The sequence below is a fragment of the Elephas maximus genome, chromosome 1 (assembly GCF_024166365.1).
Source record: "Elephas maximus indicus isolate mEleMax1 chromosome 1, mEleMax1 primary haplotype, whole genome shotgun sequence".
NCBI classification, from domain to species: domain Eukaryota; kingdom Metazoa; phylum Chordata; class Mammalia; order Proboscidea; family Elephantidae; genus Elephas; species Elephas maximus.
The window spans coordinates 118418731-118444225 of record NC_064819.1 but is presented as its reverse complement, the minus strand read 5'-3'; the positions used below and the strand labels follow the sequence as shown (position 1 = coordinate 118444225).

Sequence of the window (25495 nt, the reverse complement as noted above, 5' to 3'; positions counted from 1 at the left end):
GTCAATATCTGTCTAACTCTTGGGCATCTTGTTGCATCTACCCTGCCCCTTCACAAATCCTGCAGTTTCAAGTTCCCTGACATCCTTCTTGCTGTGACAACCTGTTGTTAGAATAGGGTCTGACACCAGTCATTTATAGTCATTTACATAGCTAAAGCTGAATTTAAGTCAATTGTTTCCCTCCTCCTGGAGTGTTCAGCTATAAAACTCTTAAAATGAGATTGAAAGCTCTGATTTTTGTAACAGCAAATTTACCCATTACTGGGTGGGCAAAGGAAGGGTTAAAGGTATAGAAAACTTCCCAGGGCCTCTGAAAGTATATCAGAGAGGTATATAGACACTAGGAGTAAGACTGTCCCAAGATTGAGTCAACTCTAAGGATCTCCAAGAATAGGATGATTTCAGAGACTTCTAAGGAAAGGCAGAATTTCTTTTCATTTCTCCACAAGTCTGTGTAATAATAGAGCCTTACAATGCTACCTTAGTTTATGTCCCAGGTAAACAAGGATGCTAGGATTATGTTACCCCTATCTTATTAAGTTGGACACACAAAGTTAGACATTTTTGTAAGTTAAAAAAAAAAGTAAAAATATAAGCAATCTGACTGATATGGTTCAACTAGTTAGAAATAATTTGATAAGTGTTTAGCTAATCAATATTTGTCTAGTCAATGTTTGGGCTATATAGCTCAAGTAACATGACACATGGAATGCCATGCGTTGGAATCAACTCGATTGGTAAAAGGTTTGTTTGTGTTTTAGCTCAAGTGGAGGAAGTTCCTGGACAAGGATTTGATGGAAAAAATTAGTAAAAAGCTATCACTTTTTACTGAGGAGTGGAAAATACAGCTTCCTGTTCATGCTAAACTGAGTAATCTGTGTGTTAGGTCAGAATTGTTGCTATGTGCTATTGAGTCAGTTACAACTCATAACAACCCTATATCGTAAATTAGAAAGATGAGATCGAACGAATACTGGTAGTCTTGTTCAAAAGTGTCTTTTCTGACTCCTGGGGTGCCCAGCCATCCTTGCTTTGCTTCTCTTCTTACTCTACACACTTTCCCTGGGTGAGCTCATCCTTTTGCTTCCAATTGGATCCCTCTCGGTCCTCTCTTCTGAGTCATCACTAGCTTAGCCAGCCGTTGAGTGGACATTTCCAGCCGATGGCTCCTAGAAACGAAAGTCGTCTCCAAACCTTGTTCTCCTCCCCGCTCCTTTTCTTCCTTCTCACCCTTTATAAACTAGAAATTGCCTATTCTTGCATTCATCAGCAAGTATTCACCAAATGCCTACTCTACTCGTTTTTCTAGGAACAAGGTATACAAAAGTATTTTTAAAAGACAAAATTTGCTTACCTCCTAGAATTTGCATTCCAGTAAATCTACTGATAGAAAAAGCGAAGAACATTTGCACCATATTACCCCAGGTGGGACTCGAACCCACAATCCCTGGCTTAGGAGGCCAGTGCCTTATCCATTAGGCCACTGGGGCTCACAGAAGCATGGTGCCCTTGAGTAGGTTATCTGACAGAGTAGACCAAGTAGTAGCTGGTGGACTGCCGAGGTTTGGTTACCAGTTGAGGTCTTAAGTACTGCACCACCAAGGTTCTATACACCATGCTAGATGGTAATGCTATAAAAAAAATTAAAAAAAAAAGCAAGGAGGGTGAAATAGGATGCGCGTGTTGGAGGGGAGGCATCATCATTCTAGACTTTTTCTCCCTTCCACCACTCCCTGGGACAGGATTAGTAAATTCTTTACCCTTCATCTCCTTAATATGGTTCCTTTTCTTGCCATCTTCTTCAAACTCATGATGCTACTTTAATTCACACGGACACCTAGTAGATCTCTCTTTCTTGACACTCTCAATTCATTCCAACCCCTTCTGCCAGAGAACTCTAAAATAAAACAAAACATGATCATGTTAGCTGCTGCAATTGTCCAGAATTTTCAAGAGAATGGGTGAAGACAATTATGCTGAGAAATAGCCAGAAATATTTAAGTCCTTTTGAAGGCGTGTATTTTTTAACTTTAAAATCCAAGTGAATTTTAAGTTTTAGTCCAAAATAGATGGTTTTAATGTATTTTTACAAATTGTACAAACTGTACAAGTATTGGAAAGAAAAAAATTAAAAAAATACAAAAACTTTCATTGCATGAGGGTCAAAAGAAAGGCAGACTGCCACGTGCAGCGCCTCATTTGGATGTGTCTGGAGTCTTGGAAGCTTGACTACCCTACGTTCTCCTACAAATGGACCTTGAGAGCTTGTTTGGAGGTTCTAGCAGGGGAGCGCAGCTACTCGTATACCCTTGACCGATGGACGGTCCTCTCCTCTATCGGGGAAGGTCGTCCTCTTCGACCGAGCGCGCAGCTTCGGGAGGGACGCACATGGAGCGGTGAGGGAGGAAGGGGACACCCGCCTAGCCAGCCAGATCAGCCGAATCAACCCTGGCGATCAATGGGGTGACAGATGTCGCAGCCAGATCGCCCTCACATCCGAAAAGGAGTGCTTCCCATTACGATATATAAAGCCAAAGACAGTTGTACCTTTACGCATAGGCCGAGTGTCTAGCACGGCACTGTTATAACAAGACTTTTAACTAAAAGCCAAACTCAAGCAGGACTACAAAGGTGCTTTTATCGCTCCAGAGATTAAAATTGGAGTTGAAACTGAGTTTATTTCGGCTGAATTCACATTATCCAGAATGCCTTGCAGATGGGTGGGGCATGCTAAACATTGCCGTCTCTATTGGTGAAATTTCCCGGAGCCTCGCCCACCTCGAGCGCCTTCTCGCCGCCTCGTTGCAGGCTGCTAGCCCAGCGCTTTGTGCGACTCCGGGCGCTCAGAGCTGAATCCAGGTCTGTCTCCCTCCGGCATCCCACGCCCGCCTTCTCCTTTCTCCCGTCCTTGTTTCTCCCTGCCTCTCCACTCTCCCCGCTCCGATTCTCTGACATCCCCATTCGTCTCCTACCCAGCCCCACCATTCAGTTCTTCTCTGTCCCTGCTGTGGCTGCGGGGTCCTCTTGTCCTTTGCGTCCCGCCCCTATCTGGTGGGCCGTTGGCAGGGATCGAAGTCATTCTTGGCCCAGGATGCTTATGTTTATTTCTTCCCTCTGCAGAATCTGAATCCACTGGTAAAAGGTGGGCTCAGATCCTCCCCGGGCCTGGCCGGGCGGCCGCCCTGGCTCTGCGTGGGCTGAGTGGGGGTGCGAATTACCCCCCGAGTCTAGGCTCCGAGGGCCGAGTTCGTGGCCTGGACGCATGTCCTGGGGCAGGGGTTCCTCTCCTACTGGGGGCCGGGGACGTGCCGGACCCTAGGGCAGCCATCGCAGGTGTGAAGTTGAACACGTATTTTGCAGACCATTGTCATACTTGGCCTGTTCTCCCTGCAGTTGCTGGAAATGAGATGTTGCGTGTGGAAGTATGAATACTTGCCGAGGTTACAGTGGGTGTATAATTCTCCTCCGTGGCCCTCTGCATCTTGTCGCTGTAGGCATAATTTTGAAAATCTAGGAACGTTTTTCAAGGTCAAAGTATACGATGTTCTGAATTTGTGAAACACTGTATTGGTATCACAGATGTCGTTGCAACAATTGGCCCCAGCTTCCCAAGATCCAGAATAAGAAATCATAAATACAAAAGCTATGAAGGGCAATGTTTTTTTTTTGAAATGCTTAATGGTGGTTTTTTTTTTTTTTGAGTGAAGGAAAACGCAGCAACGGCAAAAACCAGTTTCCTGTGCCAAATCCTTGACTATTCATTTAGCTCCTGAGCACTGGGTTCCATAAAACCCAAACCCGTTGCCGTGGAGTCTGGGTTAAGGGCACGAAATTACGACTGTTCGTGTGCGCGGAGCTGCTGCATCTGTTTTTCAGAAAGCCTACAAGGCCATCATGGAAGCGAGGCCCAAGCTCCACTACCCCAATGGAAGAGGCCGCATGGAATCTGTAAGATGGGCTTTAGCTGCCGCTGGAGTCGAGGTACCCTATATGCTGTTTCTTGACAAAATTGTCGTACGACTTTGAGATCTTTCAGGGGGACAATGAGTTTTGGAGCCCAGTTCACTCTTGGTCCCCTTTCCACCATATTGCATACATACTTCATTAAGTCAGAAGAGTCCTTCCTTTCAAGTGATGTTTTTCTTTATAAGCAGAATGTAGTTGATGGAATTCTGTTTTACTTTTGACTTTAGCTTAATCACTGGCATATGAGCCACAATTAATAAATATTTATTAATTAGAGAAAATGAATTAACTTGAAAATTTACAGTTAGTCCCATAACTTATTAATTGGACAGTCTCTTGGCGAATTGACTAGTTACATCAATGGCTTCAAACTGGTAGCTATCATGACTGCATGTGCGTCTGCTTTGGCCCACCCAGTGTTTTTATTTTTGTTTTGCTCTTTTAAAAGAAGTTAAGACCTCGTATTATGGAAATTTTCAAATGCAAACAAAACGAGAAAGAACTTTACCATGAATTCCAGCTACCCATCCATCACCCAGCTCAGCAGTTATCAACTTCATACTAATCCTGTTTAATCGCTTTCCTCCACTCCGCTTTTTTTTTTTTTGTGGGAGTATTCTAAAGCAAAACCCGAACATGTCTTCTCATTTATGAATGCTTCAGCATTTGTCTCTAACAGATTAGGATTTTAAAACATAACCGTAATGCCATTATCATACCCACAAAATCAGCAGTTCCTCATTGTCATTTAACACTCAGTCTTTTTGTCTCAAACAGGACTTCTTACAGTTTTTTGTTCTAGTTTGGGTCTAAACAAGGTCCATACATTACATTTGGTTGATATATTTTGTTTTTTCTTTTTAAAATCTGAAACAGTTGCCTCTGCATTTCTTAAATACACTTTGCATTTTACAATACTTTTTTAGATTTACGGAAAACTTGCCAAATAGTACAGAGTTGCCATTCAGTCTCCCGTAACGATAACATCTTGTATAACCTTGGCACATTTGTGAAAACTAAGAAATTAACCGTGGTGCATGACTATTAACTAAACTATAAACTTTATTCAGATTTCACTAGTTTTTCCACTAATGTCCTTTTACTGTTTCAGAAGCCAATCCAGGAAATCACATTGCATTTAGTCATAATATTTCTTTAACCCATTGCCATCATGTCAATTCCAACTCATAGCAAGTCTATAAAACTGAACCCGTGGCCGTTGAGTTGATTCCGATTCACAGTGACCCTATAGCACAGAGTAGAACTGCCCCCTAGGGTTTCCAAAGAGGGGCTGGTGGATTCAAACTGCAAGCTTTTGGTTAGCAGCCGTAGCTCTTAACCACTACGACATCTCAGTTTTTCCCTTTTCCATGACCTTGACAGTTTTGAAAAGTACTGGTCCAGTATTTTATTGAATCCTCCACTCTTTGGGTTTGTCCGTTTTTTTTCTCGTGATTAGCCTGGGGTTGTGGGTTTAGAGGAAGAATGCCACAGAGGCGAAGTACCCTTTTCATTGCATCCTATCAGGTAACATGACGTCAACACAATTTACCACTGGTGATGCTCAGCTTGGTCATTTGGTTAAGGTGATGTCTGCCGAGTTTCTCCACTGTAAAGTTACTGTTTTTCTAGTACGCACTCACCAGGGGAGGAATTAGGCTCCATGTCTTGGATGGGGAGTTTCTATATATGTTATGGAAACCCTGGTGGCGTAGTGGTTAAGAGCTGTGTCTGCTAACCAAAAGGTTGGTAGTTTGAATCCACCAGGCTCTCCTTGGAAACCCACTGGGGCAGTTCTACTCTGTTCTATAGGGTCACTATGAGTTGGAATCAGCTCAAATATATTATATGGATTTCTTCTGTAAGGAAGATTTGTCTCATTTCCCCCATTTATTTATTTAGTCAATGATTCATTTATATCAGTGTGGACTTATGTATATTTATTTTATGCTTTGGGTTATAATCCAATATTTTATTTTGTTGCTCTGATTGTTCCAGCTGTGGCCATTAGGCGGTCTTTCAGTTGGCTCTGTGTTCCTTTGACATTTCCCCATCCTCCCTTCTCTCTCTCTCTCTCCCTCTGTCTCTCAGCACTTCTCTACTTTCTAGTACTATGAGATGCTCCGGGATCATCTTGTAGTTCCCTTGCCCTAGCCCTAGGATCAGGTATTTCTCTAAAAGGCCCTGAGCTCTTTTATTAGAAAAGCAGATTAGTCATCAAGATCTAGGTGGTGGGTGTCTTTTTTTTTTTCTGATGTTGTTGTTGTGTGCCATGGAGTCAGTTCTAACTCATAGACTGCTCCACAGGGTTTCCCAGGCTGTGAGCTTTACAGAAGCAGATTGCCAGGTCATGTCTCCTACAGAGCTGCTGGTGGGTTTGAACTGCCAACCTTTCGGTTGGCCGCTGAGCGCTTAACCATTGTGCTACCAGGGCTCCTTTATGTTTGTGTCTAGTGCCATTTATTTGTGGGAGAAACTGCCCTGTAGGATTTTCCCCCATTCTGGATGTGGCTTATTAACTCTCCAGATGTCGTTTTCACATGTTCCCCTGTTCTCTGTATTTCCTGTAAACAACTAGTTGGACCCAGAGCTGTGATCAGATCCAAGGTCTTTTTTTTTAAATTTCTATCCTTAAAAAATTTTTTTCCTGCCAGATTACTTCAAAGGTGATGCTGTGAATATATTTCTGTTTACCATGTCAAGGGGCACATAATGTCTGGTTGTCTTGTGTTCAGTGATGCTGAGCTTCATCAGGGTGTTTACCTGATGTCATGTTAAAGTTTCCCTCATTGCCCTTTCAACTGGTGGTTTTAGCAGCTGTTATTGTTCATTATCATTATTAGAGATAACAAAATGGTGATTTCTATTCTATCATATCTATTTTTTTCTATTTCTATTGTATCTCCTGAATTTATTAACTGTGATTCTCTTATAAGGAGTAATTTTCACTTGTTAACTAGTTAATTACCATGAAATACAGTGCATATATGAAAAGCAAGATAGATGCTTGATTCTCTTTACCAATTTTCAGAATAATGAGTTATTACCCTAGACAAATGAAGATTGTGGATTTTTTTTTTCATTTTGGTTAGTTTTTTGTTTTTTGAAGTATCCTTATAACTCACCATATAGTATTTTATAATTTTTGTGATTACTTGACATCATTTTTACATGCAAATCCTGATTTTTCTGTCTTATCTTGAGAAATTGGAAGATCTGATAATACTGAGCTTTCATTTCCACAGGGCAGCAATTGCTGGATCTGAGTAAGGACTGCCCCTAGAGATGGGCCTTTCTAGTTTAACACAGTCCCCACTATTCCCTGTTGCCTCAGGGTGTATTTTCTAATAGTGTTAAGAAGAGAATGAAAACAATTCTTGGTTCTATGATGTGAGCCTGGTTAACTTCACCTATTTATGTTACCCGTCTAACCTATGTAGGCTTCTGAGTTTGTAATTCTTGGTTTATTTAATAGGGTTGATAATGGATGTCTTCTATAATATAATCCTATGTCTAAAGTCCTCCCTCTTTCCTGTCTTCATACCACCTTGCCCTTCCCAGTCTCCTGTGAGTCAAGATTCTTGGTTACAGTGATAGAAACTCAAACCTAAATAAATTCAACCAAAAAAAAAAAAATGAGTCATATGGCCCACCACCCCAGGGCATCACAGTGGCTAGGCAGATGGGATAGTCATTAGCCTAGCATGAGTCTTGAGCCCACCCCTCTGACCAGGGTGGAGGGGGCTAGATTGGTCTCCCTTGCTAGGACCAACCATGTGGTTTACAGAAGAAATTCCCGAAAAGTGGTGTCGGGGATCCCTCCCCATTTCTTTGCCAAGACATTTTAGATAAATATATGCCAGCATAGATCAGTCACCACAGGAGGGGAGGGCTTGTGGCAACTGAATAAGTTCATGGTTCCCAGTGTCACAGGTTGAGCCTGGTGTGTGTTTGAGTAACTGGGTAACTAAAACCTGATGAAAAGCAGCTGCCCTAATTCAGGGAGTCAGCGTTCTTAGTCTCAGTCCCTTGGCTTGAGTCATCACTGACATTGCTCTGTGCTGGTTATTGCTTTTTGCTACATGGGCCTTCATCTGCCTAAAGACCCCACAGAACACCGGGCAAATCCCCCTTGTTGAAGGGGAGCTGCTCTCCAGGCCTGTCTTCTAAGGCACCTCTAGATGGGTTTGAACCGCCAAACTTTTGGCTAGTAGTCCAGTGCTTAATTGATTGCACTGCCCAGGGACTCCTAATGGAGATTAACATGTGTCTATGTGAAAAGTTGAAGGCCACAAACTCTTTGTGCAGAATTTCTCAAAAATTGGCTTCAAAGAAATGAAAGAGTATTAAAAAGGGGAGTGTTGTGGTGTGGAAGTGGGCAGTTAGCCCTCTGAAGAATCCTAGGTCAGGAACTGTACTCTGTGTTGGGGAACAATGACAATTGATTTTGTGAATAGAAACCAAGATGATACATCTAGTCTTGTGGCCTTGAGTACAGTTGCCAAGCTCCTCCCTCCAAGCTCTGATGGGATTCCTTTTCCCCTCATTCTCCCACGTTGATCCAGATTTCTTTACTGACTAAGAGTTTCATAAAGCTCGACTCTAGAGTTATCGCTAGTGAAGGGCACATTTTGCATTTGTGTCCCCAAAAGCCTGGTCTCAAAAATCAGGATCAGAATCATTTGGAAGGACTCGTTTAAAAAATTATTATCTTTGAGCTCCTCCCAGCTACCCAATGCGAGTTTCTGGAAGGCGGGCCTGGGGTTTAATATGCCCCCCTAACCCACTTTCCCATGTGTTTTTGCTTTTTAATAATATTTTATTGTGTTTTCAGTGAAGGTTTACACAGCAGTTTAGGTTCCCATTCAACAATTTCTACACAAGTTGTTCGTGACATTGGTTACATTCTTCACAACGTGTGAACATTCTCATGATTTCTGTCCTGGTTATTCTGTTCCCTTTAGTGTCCCTGCCCCCTTACATTCTCATCTTTGTTTTAAAGTAATTGTTGACCATTTGGTCTCATATAGGTGGTTTTTAAAAGAGCACAGTACTTATGGATGATATTCATTACTTTTTCAGCCAATTTGTTATTGAGATACAAGGTGACCTCAGGGGTTAAATTCAGTTCAAAATTTGAAGTGTATCTCAAGACAATAGGCTTGGGGTGTACTCCAGTCTCAACCAGTCCAGTCTGGTTTTTTTTTTTTCCCCCTCATATCTTTTTTATGATTAAGATCATAAAAGTTTGAGATGCAGTAGCCTAGAGGGAGTACTCTCTGTGCCACATCTGGGCATTGGGACGGATGCCCTGAGACTATTGCCCTGCGGCTACTGCTTGGTGGGCAGGGAGCCAGTGGAGGAAGAAGGCATCAGATGGAGATTCTCTGAAGCATTGAGGCCCCTCTCCTCACACCATGAAGACCCTGGTGACAAGCCTAGCCTCAGCATGAATTGTTTACAGGTGATGCTGTGTCCTTCTCCCGAAGGGTGATGCTACGTTTGGTCACTTGATTAAGAGATGGTGAGATTCCCCAGATCTCCCTCCCCATTGTAACTTTTCTTTTGTCATCATTAAGTGATTTTTGGGATGATACTTTGAGACTGTGTCCTCTGAAGCCCAATGATTTTAGCATCCATTTTATGATTCTTATAGAATCAATTACTACATTGGGGGTTGCAAATTGATGGTTTTCTAATTTTAACACTAGTTAGCAATAATCCTCCATTAATTAATGATAATTCTTCCATAAAGAAGAGCTTTTTCTTCCTCCTCCCATTTTTTTATCATCAACATCTATGAAATTGTGGATTTTCTTGTTTTATATTATAATCCATACCTGACATTATTCTTTTTGATGCTCAAATTATCCCAGATTTGGTTTGCAAAGTCCCTTCAAGTAGGATACTATAAACCAAAAAAACCAAACCGATTGCCATTGAGTTAATTTCAACTCATAGCGACTCTATAGAACTGCCCAGTAGGGTTTCAAAGGCTCTAATCTTTATGGAAGCAGGCTGCCACATATTTCTTCCATGGAGCAGCTGATGGATTTGAACCACTAACCTTTTGGTTAGCAGCCAAATGCTTAACCACTGTGCTACCAGGGCTCCTTGGGATACTGTACAGTAGCCTTTGACACATTCCATTAATCTTTGAGCGCTTCCTTGTTTTGTGGAATAACAAGGAACTTCCCTGCCCCAGACCTGGATCAGCCTTTTCTCTTAGGAGCCCCGGTTCCTTTTAGTGGGCAATGATGTTTAGAAGCCAAGATTTGGGTGCTACCTGTGCTCTTTCTCTGTACTTCTTGGGACAATTTAGCTGGGTATTATCAGTCCTGAACCTGTAATGATATTTTCCTTCTTTTTGGGGGGCGGGGTTACTTTGTTTCTTTAGTTTGATGAAGAATTTTTAGAAACAAGAGAACAGTTGCACAAGTTGCAGAAAGGTGAGTATGAAAATGAAACAACCGTCTTAAATAATGATTTAAAAACAAAACAAAACTGGTATTTATGTGGAAGGGTAAAAGTGACACTAAACATTCAGAACAGTAGCCTAAAACCAGAAAACCAACAGGGATTAATGGCTAAAGTTGCCAAGAAATTGCCTCTTAGTTCAATCCAAAACCAAACCAAACCTGTTGCCATCGAGTCTAATCCTAGACAGAGTAGAACTGCCCCACAGGGTTCAAAGGCTGTAATCCTTACAGAAGCAGACTGCCACATCTTTCTCCCATGGAGCAGCTGGTGGGTTCAAACCACCAACTTTTGGTTACCAGCTCAGCAATTAACCACTGAGCCACCAGGGCTCCTTTTCTTATTCAATGAAAACCAAACCAAAACCATTGCCCTTGAGTCGATTCCAACTCATAGCGAGGGTAGAACAGTCCCATAGGGTTTCCAAGGAGCAGCTGGTAGATTCAAACAGCTAACCTTTTGGTGAGCAGCCAAACTCTTAACTACTGTGCCACCAGGGCCCTTGTTCAATAAGTAGTTCTAAAAATGCTAGATAAAGGAAAAGCAGCTTTGTCTCTTACCGAGGTAAAGAGACTTTATGTTCCTCCTGACCCCCCTCTGACCTCCTCCTCCTCCCCCTTTTTTTCCTCTTCCTCATCCCTTTTCTCCTCATTTCCCACACCTTCTTCCATGCTCTCTAAGGCACCATTACCTGCTTGACATATGCAGGTAACCGCCTCATGCATTTACACTGGGCTACATTTCTGAAATAACTACCAAAAAGACGTGAAATCAGTGAAAACCCCTCCTTTTAACTCCTGGTTAGCTGCACTCCCCCTACTCCGATCCTTTGTACAGGAACCACCAGGAGGCCCCATAAAGAATGCCTAGCAACCCTATAGTGAGGAAATGGTGGTTCAGTGATAGAATTCTCACTTTCCATGTGAAGAAACCATTTGATTTCCGACCAACACACCTCATGTGCAGCCACCAAACTTCTGTCAGTTGTTATGATGCTTAACAGGTTTTAGCAGAACTTTCAGAATAAGATGGACTAGGAAGAAAGGCCTGGCTATCTCCTTCCAAAAATCAGCCTTACAGTGAAAACTGTAAGGATAACATAATGGTATGCTCCCCAACTGATCATAGGGATGGTGCAGGACCTGGCGGCATTTTGTTCTGTTGTGCGTAGGGTCGCCGACTCGACAGCAGCTAACAACAATAACAACAGCAATACTATGAGCAGCCTCCTCTCACCAGCCATCTGAAGGGTCCCCAGGCTCAACTCAACTTTAGAGGGAGCAGCTCTGCCAGGCTATACTGCCACAGTCTGTCCATGACACTGGCCTGCAGCCACCAGGTGTCCCCCATCTGTGAGCTTCTTGAGGCCATCTGTATCTTATATCTGTATCTCTCTCTACCCAACTGGCAAGTGTTTGATGCAGATTCGTTGAAGAAATTAATGGGTCACTTTTTGACCAGTGACAGCAAACTCGTGTAGTAAGTGGTCTGTGAGTGGAGCAGAGCAAAACCAACAAGTATCAGCTGGTGACGTAGGTTTCATTATCAGATGCTCTAAAGCAGCCCTGTCCGATAGAACATTCTCCAGTGATGGAAATGGTCAGTTCTGGCCTCTAACATGTGATAGGTGCTAGCCAGCTGGGGCTACTGAGCACTTGAAATATGTCTAGTCTGACTGCGGAACTGATTTTTAAATTTTATTTAGTTTTAAGTAATTAAAATTTATATTTAAATGGCTATACCTAGCTAGTGGCTATCGTATCGTCCAATGCCGCATGAAAGAAATATCTCAACTGTGGCCCCCGGCCCCCACCTCGTCACCACTGTGGGTGGTTATTTTTCCTGAGGGTGAAAATGAAAAGGGAAGGTTGAGAACAATGCTAGCTTCTAGGCTTCTTTTATGACTAAATCTGCTCTTGGTTCTCCTGAATGAAATTGAGGTTGGATGCCATCAGCAAGTTTGATACTATTTCCTAAGGATATGGCCACACTGTCCGCCTTTGTACAATAGAGTATTTGTGTGTGTGTTGGGGTGGGGGGAGTGCAGGGAAGAGATCACTCTGAGTCTGTGCTTCTGTTCTCAGGTAAACACCTGCTGTTCCAACAAGTGCCGATGGTTGAAATTGACGGGATGAAGTTGGTGCAGACCCGAAGCATTCTCCACTACATTGCGGAAAAGTACCACCTCTTTGGCAGCGACCTCAAAGAGAAAACCCTGTACTGTGGCCACTCTCGAGTGTTCTCACTTGTCGGCTTACTGAGGCCTTAGCTGATTAGTAGTTCTTTGCAGCCCACCTCATCTAGAGAATGCCTTGTATTGTTAGTGGGGACAGGGAACAAAAATCCAGAAAGGTCAGACAGACCAGTTGAAAATTCAGCACAGAGAGTCACTGAGTTAAAGCTTGGAAAAAAATTAAACTCAGGGATTCAGTCCTGTATCTGAGGTGCTATTGTTTCAGGTTTCAGCACCTTAAAATGCTTTGATTTTAGAATATTGCTTTTACCTTCCTTGCAAATTTATTATTGTTGAGTCATGGGAAGCTGTTGTGGCTTTCAAGGCCTGTGACACTGAGCATTGGGTTATCACTTGAACTTAAAGCCTGGTCCTTCCAACACCTAGATGCATGACCCTGTTGCGTTTCCTTTACAGTGGGGACACAAATAGTGCATGCCTCGTAGCTTTGTGGTATTCAATGAGATAATGAACGCAGAGTGTTTGGCACTATGCCTAATGCACACCAATTGTTCAGTAAATGATATTCACTAGTTTTGTAGTGTGAAGTTCAGCCCCGTGCTGAGAGACTGCGTGTGGGTGCTAGAGTGAGCAGATGAAACAGCAGCCAGGGGGACAAGACTGTCATGACTGTCCTACTTTCTGATTTGTGACAGATTTGTCTGAAGAATTTCTCCAGACTACATCTGGAATTGACTTAGCATCTTTGCTCTTAAGAGGCAGGTGTCGATAAATGTTTTTTAGCACTTAAGTTGCCAGAGTCTTAAGACAAAGCACTTTGTTTTATTTTGTTTTTCTTTAATTTCAACTTTTTTTCTTGTACTTTAGATGAAGGTTTACGGAACAAACTAGTTTCTCATTAAACAGGAGACGTATTGTTTTGGGACATTGGTTAAAAACCCCATGACACGTCAATACTCTCCCTTCTCAACGTTGGGTTCCCCATTACCAGCTTTCCTGGTCTCTCCTGCCTTCTAGTCCTTGCCTGGGCTGGTGTGCCCATTTAGTCTTATTTTGTTTTATAGGCGTGTCCAGTCTTTGGCTGAAGGGTGAACCTCAGAGGTGACTTCATTATTGAACTAAAAGCGTGTCTGGTGCCATACTCTCAGGGTTTCTCCAGTCTGTGTCAGGCCAGCAAGTCTGGTCTTTCTTTTTGAGTTAGAATTTTGTTCTACATTTTTCTCCAGCTCTGTCTGGGACCCACTATTGTGTTTCCTGTTAGAGCAGTCAGTGGTGGTAGCCAGGCAACATCTAGTTGTACTGAACTCAGTGTGGCAGAGGCCATGGTAGATGTGGTCCATTAATCCTTTGTAATGATCTTTCCGTTGTATCTTTAGTTTTCTTTCTTGCTCCAGAAGGGGTAAGAGCAGTGGAGTATCCTAGATGGCTACTCACAGACTTTTAAGACTCCAGATGCAGCTCACCAAAGTAGAATGTAGAATATTTTCTTTATAAACTATGTTATGCCAATTGAGCTGTCCCAAGACCGTGGTTCCCACATCCCTCAGCCCAGCAACTCGGTTCCTTAGGGAGTTTGGATGTGTCTATGGAGCTTCCATGACCTTGCCTTGTGCAAGTTATGCTGGCTTCCCCAGTATTGTGTACTGTCTTACCCTTCACCAAAGTTACCACTTGTCTATTTATTGTTTTTCCATCCCTATCCCTCCCTTCCCTTGCAACTACCAAAGATTGTTTCTTTTTGTGTGTAAACCTTTTCATGAATTTTTACAGTAGTGGTCTCATACAATATTTGTCCTTTCGTGATTGACTTATTTCACTCAGCATAATGCCCTCCAGATTCATCCATGTTAGGAGATGCTTCACAGATTCATCGTTGTTCTTTATCGTCATTCTCCATTGTGTGTATGTACCACAGTTTCTAGGTTGTTTCCATCTTTTTGCTGTTGTGAACAATGCTGTAGTGAACGTGGGTGTGCATATGTCTGTTCATGTGATGACTCTAATTTCTCTAGGATATATTCCGAGGAGTGGGGTTGCTGGACATATGGTATTTCTATTTCTAGCTTTCTAAGGAAGTGCCATATTGTTTTCCAAAATGGTTGTATCATTTTGCATTCCTACCAGCAGTGCATAAGAGTTTCAGTCTCCCTGCAGCCTCTCCAACATTTGCTGTTTCCTGTTTTTTTGATTTGTGCCAGTAATGCTGGGGTGAAATGATATCTCGTTGTGGTTTTGATTTGCATTTCTCTAATGGCTAGTGATTGCAAGCATTTCCTCATGTGTCTGTTGGCCGCTTGAATGTCTTCTGTGGCGAAGTGTCTGTTCATTTCCTTTGCCCATTTTTTAATTGGATTATTTGTCTTTTTGTTGTAGAGATGTTGAATTTTCTTGTAGATTTTAGAGACTAGACCTTTGTCTGATTTGTAGTAGCCAAAAATTTTTTCCCAGTCTGTAGCTTCTGTTTTTACTCTTTTGGTAAAGTCTTTTGATGAGCATAAGTGTTTAATTTTTAGAAGGTCCCAGTTATCTAGCTTATGTTCTAAAGTTTGTGTGTTGTTGGTTGTGGTTTGTATCCTGTTAATGCCGTGTATTAGGGTCTCTAGCATTGATCCTATTTTTTTCTTCTACGAATTTCATAGTTTTTGGCTTTATATTTAGGTCTTTGATCCATTTTGAATTCGTTTTTGTATATGTTATGAAGTATGGGTCTAGTTTCATTTTTTTTTTTTTTTGCAGATGGACATCCAGTTTTGCCAGCACCATTTGTTAAAAAGACTGTCTTTTCCCTATTTGATGGACTTTTGGCCCTAGACAAAGCACTTTGAATGCTTAGCTATGGAAGCCAATGAGTTCATAGTGAAGGGAAATTGAGAAAATTGCTTTCTTTTTGTTTGTTTTAAGCATTGACATGTATGTGGAGGGGACGCTGGATCTTCTGGAAATGATTATCACACACCCTTTCTTAAAACCAGAAGATCAGCAAAAGGAAGTGGTTAGCATGACCCAGAAGGCTGTGATCAGATACTTCCCTGTGTTTGAAAAGGTAGGTAGCAGAGAAGCCTGTGAACATGGTATCACCCAACCACAAGGGATCTGCTACAAACACCCTTTTCTGCTCAGGTGCTGTAAAGCTAAGCACAGAGGACTAACCTTCCTGGACTTGTAAGAGCCAGTGGTAGCCGTCAGCACACAGCCAGATGTCTTGGAGCCCCTTAGCTTCACCAGGACCACATTATTCAGAAGTCTGGGAAGAGTACAGATACCACATTTGTGCACGATCATTCTTGGCATTTACCAAGTGCCCACCTTGTGTGAGGGACAGAAAAACCCAGAAATGACCTCATTAATTCATTCAACAAACATTTGTTGAACACCTATTATGTATCGGACATCCTAATGATAATTGGATATGAAGAATCATTGCAGTATTGTTTCTTTTCCCTTTGTGGTTCTTGTGTCTGTTTTATTTTCCTCTTATTACTACAGCTGCTTTTCTGGGATTCAAACTCCTCTTTCTTGAACTGGAAAGAATGTTTTAAAAAAATGTTTCAATTTGAAAAGAAGAGAATATATGGAAAGACCTATTTGACAGACTTCCTCTGACAGTCTTCATAGAATTGGATTTAAAAAGAAGGCACAGTAGTTTCCAGGTTTTTTTTTTTATACTTTAGCTTAATAGTACCTGGCCCAGGAGAGGCAGCCTGTGAATGTAAGATGGGATAATACAGAAGTGTAGTGTGAAAAGGGCACAAATTACTGGATGCCTTGGCAGAGAATCACTGCTAGCTCTTTTGTTCCTATGGGCCAGACTTCATGTCAGGGCTCCTCACAACACACCTTCAAGGTAAAAATGGTTACCTCATGTCTTAGTTTTTTTGTTTTTTTTTTTCATGTCTTAGTCATCTAGTGGTGCTATCACAGAAATACCACAAGTGGATGGCTTCAACAAAGAGAATCTTATTGTCTCACAGTCTAGTAGGTTAAAGTCCAAATTCAGGGTGTCAGCTCCAGTGGACAGACTTCTCTCTGTTGGCTCTGGAGAAGATTCCCTGTCATCAATCTTCCCCTGGTCAAGGAGCTTCTCAGGCGCAGGGACCCCAGTGCAAAGGATGTACTCTGCTCCCGGTTCTGCTTTCTTGGTTGTATGAAGTCCCCAATTCTCTGTTTGCTTCCCTTTCCTTTTATCTCTTGAGAGATAAAAGGTGGTGCAGGCCCCACCCCAGGGAAACTCCCTTTACACTGGATCAGAGAGTTGACCTGAGTAAGGGTGGTGTTACAATCCCACCCTAATCCTTTTGAGATAAAATTACAATCACAAAATGGAGGACAACCACAGAATTCGGGGAATCATGGCCTAACCAAGTTGATGCATATATTTTGGGGGGGACAGAATTCAGTCCATGATACCTCATTTTTATAGATAATGAAACAGAATCACAGAGAGATTGAGTCACAAGTCCAAAGTAATGTGGCTTCAAAGTGGAAAGTCTGGCCTCTGACTACAAATCCTGGACTCATTCTTCTATACCTCTCTGGCTCTAATGCCTGTATTGGACTTAGAAGAATACTGAGTGTTCCTGTGAGACACACATACATACACACACGTATGCATGCATGTATGTGCACACATACATGTATACACACTCACACTTGCTCATAGGCACACCTGCCTCCTTCCTTGCTGCAGCCTATGAATGAAAAAGAGTTAGGGATAATCCCCCAAAGATAGTAAAACACTCACGGGAACCAAGAGTTTACTTCAAAGGAGATGTCCCCTTTGCTACCACTCTTCCTTTCCTCAACGTGATCATATCAATTCCTATAAATCCCCACACCTGTATGTGACTCTCAAAAGAGACTGAAGATGAATTCTCATGCCTATAATTTTCTCTGGGAAGATTTTAGAGGAAGCCTGCTTCTTTTAGTCAGGACTGGTTTATAACTATGAGTTCAGATATTCATAGAAGCATAGAACTAGGAAGTTAAGATTGGGACAGCCCAAGGTTGTCCTTGGAGACCACCTATCCCTTTTACTTCCATCACTTTCCCCTGATCCTTCTGAATTCATCAGGGCTAATATCCTTTCAAAGCACTCAACGCTAAATCTAGAATTGATCAGTCTCCTTTCCCCTTTCCAGTGTTTCACTCTTGGTACAAAGCAGATATAGAATGATGCTTTCATTCCTACCCCTTGTGTGTGCACTTGCATGCGCTCACATGCTTTCTCTCACTTCCTCATCCCTCCCTCTCTCCCTTTGATATAGGAACTTCCTTTTTTTAAATTTCATTAATTTTGTTGTTGTTGAGAATATACACAGCAAAACATACATCAATTCAACAGTTTCTACATGTACAATTGACATTGTACATTGACATGGATTACATTTTTTCAAGTTGTACAACCATTCTCACCCTTCTTTTGTGAGCTGTTCCTCCCCCATTAACATAGGCTCACTGCCTCCTAAAGTTCCTATCTAATCTTTTGAGTTGCTGTTGTCAATTTGATCGCATAGAGATAGTTCTTAAAAGAACATAGTGCTCAAGGCAGACCTTTTTTACTACTTAAGCTAAACTATTGCTTGGTTTTAAGAAGACTTCAGAGGATATTTTTGGTTTAAGTTTTAAAAATTATCTCAAGGCAATAGTTTCAGGGGTTCATCCAGCCTCCATGGCTCTAGAAAGTCTGGAGTCCATGAGAATTTGAAATTCTGTTCTGTAATTAGGAACTTCCTCTTAGCTGATGCTATTTATTAAAGGATGAAAAAACAAGACCCTAGTTCCACCCCCTTCTCAAATACAGCCACTCCTCACTTATCTATGTGGTTAGGTTCCAGAGCCCAGGTTATTGTGTGAAGATTGGTTTTCTGTGAAAATGGAGGATGACCACATCAGATCACAAAATGGAGGATGACTACATCATTACATAACTGCCGAATTATATCATTACATAACTGAGAATTATGTACTGATCTGATTACTGAGAATCATGGACCAGACAAGTTGACTCATAACCTTAACCATCACAGCCAGCATTACTCAAACTTCACACCTCAGTGTTCATTACTGCCAGTAGTATGTCGTTAATGTACAAAATAGTTGGATAATAGATTTTTTACTATTGTCATAAATACAAAATGTCAGATAATGAGACAGTTGATAAGTGAGGTGTAGGTATACTGCACTGATTCAGTAACTTCATCAGTTTCTCTATGTAGAGTATCCTAACTGATGCAAAACATTTATATCCTGAAGATTTTAAGGGATCATGGACAAAAGTTTCTTGTTGGGAACCAGCTGAGCCTTGCGGATGTGATTCTACTTCAAACCATTTTGGCTCTGGAAGAGAAAGTTCCTAATATCCTCGCTGCATTTCCTCACCTCCAGGTGAATAGAACCATGTATTAGAAGATTGGCCCAGAACTCTTGGGCTTTGGTTGACTTGGTGTGTGTGTGTGCGTGTGTGTGTTATTTTGTTAGATTCTAGTTAGTAAAATGAAATGAAATTACAGACTTGAAATTGTTTTGTTTTATTAGTTCCCAGGTCCTTAGAGTTGAAAGATTGTTTACTTGTTAAAGAAGTTTTCATCTTAGTTATGTCCCACAAATACACTTTTGGAACAAACACCATATACAGAAAATTTGCCAACTGGGACTTTTGCGTAAAGATAATCTTAGGGTTGAGGATTCCTCATCTATCTGTCCTATCTGTGCTGAGGGAAGGGCAGGAGAGGTCACATTTAAGACAGTCTAATATCGAGGCATGACTCCCTTTCTCAGAAATAATGAGGCCTCAAATCAGAAACTCCCAGGCTTGAGTTCTGAGAGCTAATAATAAGGTCAACCCAAAGGGTTCCCACTGCTTTCCTTCCTGGACATTCCAAGGAAAGATCCCTGTGTGCCTCAGTTTGCTGCTTGGAGCATTCTGGCAGGATTGATTGTAGAAATTTAAAACAGAAAAGGGCTTAAAAAAAAACCTTTTCATCCAATGCCTTCAATATACGTATAAGGAAATAAAGACCCAATGTAAAGAAGTCAGTAGCCAAGATGGCTCAACTAGAAGGCCCTTGAGTTTTAACTAGACATTTAACCGTATACCTCAAAGTCCAGTGAACTTTCCTATATACTGGGTTCACCTATTTTTATAGCAAGGACTTTATTTCTCTTTATGGCTGAGTAATATTCCATTGTATGTATGTTGTTGTTAGGTATCATCAAGTTGGTTCTGACTTATTGTGACCCCATGTACAACAGAACAAAACACTGACCAGTCCTGTGCCATCCTCACAATTGTTGTTATGCTTGAGCCCATTGTTACAGCCACTGTGTCAATCCATCTTGTTGAGGGTCTTCTTTTTCACTGACCCACTACTTTACCAAGCATGATGTCCTTCTCAAGGGACTGGGCCCTTCTGAGAACATGTCCAAAGTAGATGAGATATAGTGTCGCCATCCTCGCTTCTAGTGAGCATTCTGGCTCTACTTCTCCCAACACAGATTTGTTGGTTCTTCTGGCAGTCCATGGTATATACAATATTCTTTGCCAATACCATAATTCAAAGGCATTGATTCTTCTTCAGTCTTCTTATTCATTGCTCGGCTTTCACATGCATATGAGGCCACTGAAAACACCATGGCTTGGGTCAGGCATACCTTAGTCCTTAAAGTGACATCTTTACTTTTTAACACTTTAAAGAGATCTTTTGCAGCAGATTTGCCCAGTGCACTGCATCTTTGGATTTCTTGACTGCTGTTTCCACGGGTATTGATTGTGGATCCAAGTAAAATGAAATCCTTGACAACTTCAGTCTTCTCTGTTTATCATGATGTTGCCTATTGGTCCAGTTGTGAGGATTTTTGTTTTCTTTATGTTGAGGTTTAATCTGTACTGAAGGCTGTGCTCTTTGATCTTCCTCAGTAAGTGCTTCAAGTCCTCTTCACTTTCAGCAAGCAAGGTTGTGTCATCTGCATAACTCACATTATTAATAAGTCTTTCTCCAATTCTGATGCCACATTCTTTTTCACAGAGCCCACCTTCTTGGATTATTTGTTCAGCATATAGATTGGCTAATTATGGTGAAAGGATACAACCCTGACACACACCTTTCCAGACTTTAAATCATTCAGTATGCCCTTGTTCGGTTCTAATCACTGCCTCTTGGTCTATGTACAGGTTCTGCATGAGCACAGTTCAGTGTTCTGGAATTCTTCACAATGTTATCCATAATTTGTTATGATCCACACAGTCAAATGCCTTTGCATAGTCAATAAAACACAGGTAAACATCTTTCTGGTATTCTCTGCTTTCAGCCTGATTCCATCTGATATCAGCAATGATATCGCTGGTTCCATGTCCTCTTCTGAATCAGGTTTGAATTTATAGCAGTTCCCTGTCGATGTGCTGCTACAACTGCTTTTGAACGATCTTTAGCAAAATTTTACTTGTGTGTGAAATTAATGATATTGTTCAATAATTTCTGCATTCAATTAGATCACCTTTCTTTGGAATGAGTACAAATATGGATCTCTTCCAGTTGGTTGGCCAGGTAGCTGTCTTCCAAATTTCTTGGCATAGACAAGTGAGCAATTCCGGCATTGCCTTCGTTTGTTAAAACATTTCAATCGATATTCCATCAATTCCTGGAGCCTTGTTTTTTCACCAGTGCTTTCAGTGCAGCTTGGACCTCTTTCTTCAGTACTGTTAGTTCTTGATCACACGCTACCTCACGAAATGGTAAAATATTCACCAATTCATTTTGGTACAGGGACTCTGTGTATTCCTTCCATCTTCTTTTGATGCTTCCTGTGTCGTTTAGTATTTTCCCTGTAGAATCCTTCACTATTGCAACTCAAGGCTCGGTTTTTTTCTTCAGCTCTCTCAGCCTGAGAAATGCCACGCGTGTTCGTCCCTTTTGGTTTTCTATGTCCAGGTCTTCGCACATTTCGTTATAATACTTTACGTTTTCTTCTCAAACTGCCATTTGAAATTTTCTGTTCTGCTGTTTTACTTCATTTCTTCCTTTCACTTTAGCTATTTTATGTTCAAAAGCAACTTTCAGAGTCTCTTCCGATATCCATTTTGGTCTTTTCTTTGTTTCCTGTCTTTCTGACGGCCTCTTGCTTTCTTCATGTATGATGTCCTTAATGTCATTCCACAGCTCATCTGGTCTTCAATCATTAGTGTTCAGTGGATCAAATCTATCCTTAAGATGGTCTCTAAATTCAGGTGAGATATACTCAAGGTTGTACTTTGGCTCTCATGGACTTGTTTTAATTTTCTTCAGCTTCAGCTTGAACTTATACGTGAGCAATTGATGGTCTGTTCTGCAGTTGGCCCTTGGCCTTGTTCTGACTGATGATATTGAGCTTTTCCATTGTCTCTTTCCACAGATGTAGTCGATCTGATTCCTGTGTATTCCATCTGGCAAGGTCCATGTGTATAGTCAGTGTTTATATTGGTGAAAAATTGTATGTGCAGTGAAGAAGTCGTTGGTCCTGCAAAATCCTATCATGCAATCTCCAGTGTTATTTCTATCACCAAAGCCATATTTTCCAAATACCAACCCTTCTTCTTTGTTTCCAACTTTTGCATTCCAATCACCAGTAATTATCAGTGCATCTTGATTTTATGTTTGATCAATTTTAGACCATAGAAGTTGGTAAAAATCTTCAATTTCTTTATGTTTGGCCTCAGTAGTTGGTGCATAAATTTGAAAAAAGTCTAATTAACTAGTCCTCCTTGTAGGCGTATGGATATTATCCTATCACAGACTGTGTCATACTTCCAAATAGATCTTGAAGAGTTCTTTATGACAATGAATGAAATGACATTCCTCTTCAATTTGTCATTCCCAGCATAGTAAACCCAGTAGGCCATTATATTGTAGATATATACCACATTTTTTAAATCCATTCATCTGTTGATGAACATTTAGGTTGTTTCTACCTTTTGGCAATTGTACTGCAATGAACATCGTTGTACATGTGTCTGTTTGTCTCACAGGTTTCAAGTCTCTTGAAATAAGTAATGAAAAAGAGTGGAATTGCTGGATCATGTGGTAGTTCTATGTTTAACTTTTCGAGGAACTGCCAAACTATTTTCCACAGCAGCTGCACCATTTTGCATTCACAGTAGCAATTGATAAGAGTTTCAGTTTCTCCACCATCTGTTGTTCTCCACCTTCAACAACTATTTATTGAACAAATTTTGATGGATCATTTTGCGTAAACTTCTTTTCAAAGGAATGAATACGTTTGTTGTTAACCATGAATTTTTTGTGTTTTCCTTTTTCAGGAATTCACAGTGAAAATAAGTAACGTTCCTACAATTAAGAAATTCCTTGAACCTGGCAGCAAGAAGAAGCCTCCTCCCGATGACGTCTATGTGAGAACCGTCTATACTATCTTTGCACCGTAAAACAACATGCATGTCTACGAGCAAGCGCTTACCCCTAGAATCTGCCGTGTCCACAGTATCTTAACTGATTCCCGCCTGCAGTGATCCCAGCTCTGTTATGGTGCTATAGATAGGGTCTTTCATGTCAAAGAGATCTCTTCTAGAAATATTAACATTTTTTTTTTTTTTTTTTTTGGTCTAGCGAATATTGTTAATGGAGTCTTTTTCTGGAAACCTTTTTTGGGCAGGCTGGTATTTAAGTTAGACCTGGTCTGATCACTGCACTTTGTAAGGATTGGCAGAACCTCATGTTCTCCCTTAGGCTCCTTTTCTCCCCTCCTGATCCCATTCTAAAATTTCTCTGGTCTCTTCTTAATTTTTAGTGTTTGGTAACAATCGAGTGTCTAGTGAATGACTCTCCTCTCAACTATAATAAATCAAGTGGTAGTAGGAATGCAGTTGATATTCACTGAAATAAAGAATTTACACATCATTGTCCTATTGCTAGAATGTTTTAATTAAAATTTTTTTTAATACATAATACTGTACAGTAAAACCTGCAAGGAAGGGTGGAACCCTGTCAGAGAAGGAAAACTCAAATATTTTCCACTAAAAGGAGAGAGAAAAAAGTGGTAAGACTGCACCCTGTCAAAGGTGGAAAACTGGCGAGACCCGGAAAAATAGGGCAGTCCCGTCAATTTCCGGTTCTCACAGGTTTAACTGTATACTCATAAAAAAAAATGTATCATACGGTCCAAAAATCAAAAAAGCATAAGAAGGTATAACTCTTAGAAGTCGTCTTTGCAGCCTGTCCCCCAGCCACCTAGTTCTGCTCCCCACAAGCCGACACAGGTATTATTGGTATATCCTTCCAGTTATATTTGACACATGTATAAGTAAATACATACATATATTATTTTTATCCTCTATTCCCCAATGGATATTTGTAGGCTTCTAATTTTTTGATTCCCCAATGGATATTTGTAGACTTCTAATTTTTTTGCATTTGAGAACTAAAAGAATGGACTATTAATATTGTTTTCAAGCATGTGTAGACTTACGTCCCGAATACTCACTGAGCACCTATTATATACCAGGTAGGGTATCAAGAGTTGACCCGTAATACCTGTCATAATTAGTGCAAGCACCTCAGTGTTTTCATTAGAGGGAAATCAAGCTCCAACTTCAGGCTAGTGGTTTGTCTTCTCACTTGCACAATGTGAGCACTCTGTCCTCTCTCCCTATTCAAAATGCTTGAAGGAGCAAAGTCTTGGTGGCAGTGAAACACCTGGGTCACCCTAGGAACAATGATGTCCCAGGCTGCTGCTTCTGAGGGAGAGGCCCAGGATCTAACCAGGATCCTGAGTGAGCAGAACAGCCCACAAAAAGAAAATGGGGGAGAAGAAGCATTTTGCACTCATTTGGAGATCCGTTCATGTGGACGAACCAGACACCTACTTGATAGCGTGTTAAGGGATGGCTGCAAATTTGGTATGTTTTATATGACTATTCTGGTGTATTGTTACAATCCAGTGCCGTTGCCTGCTAATGTTAACCAATGGCTGCTCTATAAGCCTTCAGCATTTTGCAAGCATTGCTCTTCAGGTTTTAATTCCTTCAGACACAAGGGGGCCCTCAACACTGGCTTTTTGAGAAAACCATGATCAGAGAGGAAAGTTGGCTTCCTTGGGGTTTAGAGATAATAAACACAAAATGCCAGGCTGTCTCCCTTGGTCTTCCTGCTCACATTTAAAAAAAAAAACAACTGAAAACAAAAAACCGTTCCCATCGAGTTGATTCAGACTCAAAGCAACCCTACAGGACAGAGTAGAACTGCCCCATAGAGTTTCCAAGGAGCACCTGGTGGATTCAAACTGCCAATCTTTTCGTTAGCAGCCATAGTTCTTAACCACTATACCACCAAGGTTCCCTGCTCACAGTTATGTGACCTTAAATTGTACAACTCACTTTCCATGTTGGAAACAAGTCCCTGTCCTTCTGCATCTGGCCTCAGCATCACCCAGTTTTGTCAATCTCTTTTTGTTTCGGACATCCGCCCTTTAGGCTCAAAACTTACCATCTCATTCCCATTTTCGTGAGTCACCAGAATCTGGTCATAGAGTAGGAGATCTGGGACTGGGTTGTTTATTCTCAGAACTATCATTGTCCTAGAGTGTTCAGGGTTGAACTCAAACACAGCACTGCTTCCTACCTGGGACAAGAGTCCCTGGGTGGTACAAACAGTTAACACCTTCAGCTGCTAACGAAAAGGTTAGAGGTTCAAGCCCACCCAAAGTCACCTTGGAAGAAAGGCCTCGCGATCTACTTCCAAAAAATCAGCCATTGAAAACCCTATGGAACACAGTTTTACTCTGACACACATGAGGTTGCCATGGGTTGGAGGTGCCTTGATGGCGACTGGCTTTTTCCTACCTGGGACAGGGAATGAGATCAGGGTAAAGATG

The 25495-nt window shown here is 41.4% G+C and overlaps 1 protein-coding gene and 1 non-coding gene across 7 annotated transcripts; one reads left to right on the top strand and one right to left on the bottom strand.

The window, feature by feature from the left end:
* Positions 1 to 1417: 1417 nt before the first annotated feature.
* On the bottom strand, positions 1418 to 1490 carry TRNAR-CCU (transfer RNA arginine (anticodon CCU)). The gene has a single exon. It is a non-coding gene; the product is annotated as a tRNA-Arg (tRNA).
* Positions 1491 to 2785: 1295 nt separating this feature from the next.
* Positions 2786 to 23523, top strand: LOC126081982 (glutathione S-transferase A4). Of its 6 annotated transcripts, none has more exons than XM_049894275.1 (7): positions 2786 to 2859; positions 3877 to 3981; positions 10364 to 10415; positions 12528 to 12660; positions 15539 to 15680; positions 18890 to 19021; positions 22929 to 23523. In XM_049894275.1, exons 2-7 carry the CDS (start codon positions 3895 to 3897, stop codon positions 23049 to 23051), a joined length of 669 nt encoding a protein of 222 aa, XP_049750232.1. In that variant the 5' UTR covers positions 2786 to 2859; positions 3877 to 3894; the 3' UTR covers positions 23052 to 23523. The 6 variants fall into 6 exon arrangements, with proteins under 6 accessions (XP_049750232.1, XP_049750241.1, XP_049750215.1 ...); XM_049894284.1 differs by having other exon boundaries at positions 2788 to 2859; positions 3708 to 3981; positions 12528 to 12621; XM_049894258.1 differs by having other exon boundaries at positions 2788 to 2859; positions 3708 to 3981.
* The last annotated feature ends 1972 nt before the right edge of the window (positions 23524 to 25495 follow it).